The 2730-nt window shown below is 32.9% G+C and overlaps 1 protein-coding gene across 1 annotated transcript; it reads right to left on the bottom strand.

Moving 5' to 3' along the window:
• Positions 1-223: 223 nt before the first annotated feature.
• LOC145164593 (uncharacterized) lies at positions 224-971 on the bottom strand. Its single transcript, XM_079083303.1, has 2 exons — positions 362-971; positions 224-252 (listed from the first exon to the last, which is right to left on the bottom strand). Exons 1-2 carry the CDS (start codon positions 969-971, stop codon positions 224-226), a joined length of 639 nt encoding a protein of 212 aa, XP_078939429.1.
• Positions 972-2730: the final 1759 nt, after the last annotated feature.

Consider the following 2730-nt stretch of genomic DNA (forward strand, 5'->3'; position numbering starts at 1 on the left):
ATAATTTACCCTTTTAGCCCCAACCATCCAAAATCCTTTCATATTAAGTCCAAATGATACCAAACACCCCCTAACTACTGAAAATATTTACAAAATAAGTCCTGAAAATACACTTTAATCCCTGAAACTCTAAATCATGTCATTTGACTCCCCGAAACCAACTCCCCGATAAATATTATGGATTTTAGGGCTACAATTCATTCATCAAATTTTATCTATTTATTTATTTAACAAACAGGATGTCACAAAAACCTACAAATTTAGAAAAAAAGGAAATTAAAAAAAACATAAACGAACTACATTAAATCGTCCTATGAGAACTCGTCTTTCGGGTCATCTGGGAGATCTAAATTGAGGTTACTGTGCTGAATCTCATAAATGTGTTCCACCAAGTCCATATGAAGATTGTGAAATGTTTCATTAGAACGAACATCTGCTCTCTTTTCAATGTACTCGTCGCCACTAATTTCTATTGCTTTTGTCTCGCAAATGGTTTCATGCTCATCATAATCAAATATCTCTCTTCCTTCATCTTCGATAATCATGTTATGCAGCATTAAACATGCATACATGACCTCATGCATTTTTTCCTCGCTGAAAAAAATTGATGGTTTTTTCAATATGAACCAACGTTTCTTGAGAGCTCCAAAAGCCCGCTTGACATCCTTCCTAGCTCTTTCTTGAGCTTTCTTGAATTTTTTTCGGCGAGTATCATACGGACACGTAAACGATTTAACAAAAACTACATACTTAGGATAGATCCCATCAACTAGATAATAACCATATTTATATGGTGTTCTACGCAACTGGAAAGAAGAATCTGGTGCAAATCCGTCGTATATGTTGTTAAATATAGGTGAACGATTAAGAGAATTAATGTCGTTAAGGGAGCCAGGAGAACCAAAAAAAAACATTCCAAATCCACAGATCCTATGATGCCACCGCTTCAAGTATGATCGTTGGATGTCCATGGTGTCAGGTCTGACAATTTTCCCATGCCAAATGTAGACAATCTAAACTTCCTAACATTCCAGGAAAACTGTGTATGCTAGCATGATGAGATTGCAATTTCATGATGTCATTGCGTGTAGGCTTACATAAATATTTTGGCCCATAAAGCTAAATAATAGTTTTGCAAAAATAATGGAGACTATCTCGTGCAGTCCTAGCGGACATCCTAAAACTCTCGTCTAATGCATCAGGAGGGATGCCATACGCTAGGTGACGAAGTGCAGTTGTGTATTTTTGTAAATGGGTGAAACCGGGTGTACATCTAGCATCGGGACGTTGATGGAAAAAATCACACTCCCTCGTTAGATCTTTCACTATACGTTCGTACAAAGGTTTGAACATTCTGAAACGTTTTCGGAAATAATACCCTTGAAAAGTGGCATTTTCTTGAAAGTAGTCTTGTATCTTGTTTGCCTCTTCACGATTTCTATAAAAATATCTTCGGGTTCTCCTTTCTACACTTCTGGCTGCGCTACTGCATGTCGCTTAATACGTTAGTTCCGCCAATTTACCAGCAGCGACAAAAACATCAAACATAATATCAAAGTCTTCAGAAGAATCGGACGGCAACATTTTTTAATTTTTTTGAGAGGAAATGTAGTAGAAAGATAAAAAAAATGTTAAGGTTTGAGAGGGTTCAATAGGAAAGTTTAAAGGTTAAAAAGGCAAAAAAAAACTATTTTTTTAAAAATAATCATGCCCTTCTACGGCGTCCACTCCCACTGGTTTAATAAACCTACAAGTGAGTACCGAGTGGTGATGATGGAGTTCAGAATTCGACAACCGATAATGCACGTGAAATCGGCTTTTAATCGTGGATTGATTCCAAAATTGAAAAGTGGGATGAGGAATGGTTGAATTAGATGTTAGGGTTCTGGTCGGACTCTAATGAATCGAAAACGGTGAGGCAAGCAGGTGTCGAAAGAAAATGACATGTAAGTGGACAAAAAACGACGCACAGGTTTACAAAAGAGTAAATTAGAGAAATGCTCCCTGTGCTTTGATCAGATTCGCAGCTTTGGTCCTTAAGTTTAAAAAATGCTAGGTTGTATTCCTATGATTTATGAATATTGCAGTTTGGGTCCTTGCTTAAACTAACTTACCTTTCCTTTTTCTTTTTCATTTTTTGTTATCAAATTTTTATTATTATTATTATTATTATTATTATTATATAATTTTATTTGTTCTTTATTTTAATAGAATTTGTATAGATTTCTTATAAAATTATTTTTATTTTTATAAATTACTTATTTAAATTATATATATATATATATATATATATATATATATATATATATCAAATTAATATTTATTCTTAGCTTTATTTATTTGTCTTTGTTTTTGTGGTTTAAAAATCTTTTAATATTTTTGACGTCTTATTTGGATATACGAATTAATATTGTTTTTTTACGTATTGTTCATTCACATTATATAACGTTTTTTTATGTTTTGCTCGAATAAACAAATTAAAATAGAACACTGGATAACTATCAAACATCAAATATAATTATTTGATGTTGTTTTTTTATGTGTTTTTCGTTTACATCATTCGTTTATGTGCTTTACTTTTTTTTTTAATTCCACTTTAAAAGTTTTTATTGTTACTTTTTAAACAAATAATCTTAAATATTAGGATAAACAACTATCATACCGTCATACAATGTTGTAGAACTCACTACTCGGTACCCGTTCGGCCGACTGCCGAGTAGTGAGTACTCA

Source organism: Lactuca virosa, chromosome 3 (assembly GCF_052849685.1).
Source record: "Lactuca virosa cultivar CGN04683 chromosome 3, Lactuca_virosa_CGN04683_v6, whole genome shotgun sequence".
Classification (NCBI taxonomy): Eukaryota; Viridiplantae; Streptophyta; class Magnoliopsida; order Asterales; family Asteraceae; genus Lactuca; species Lactuca virosa.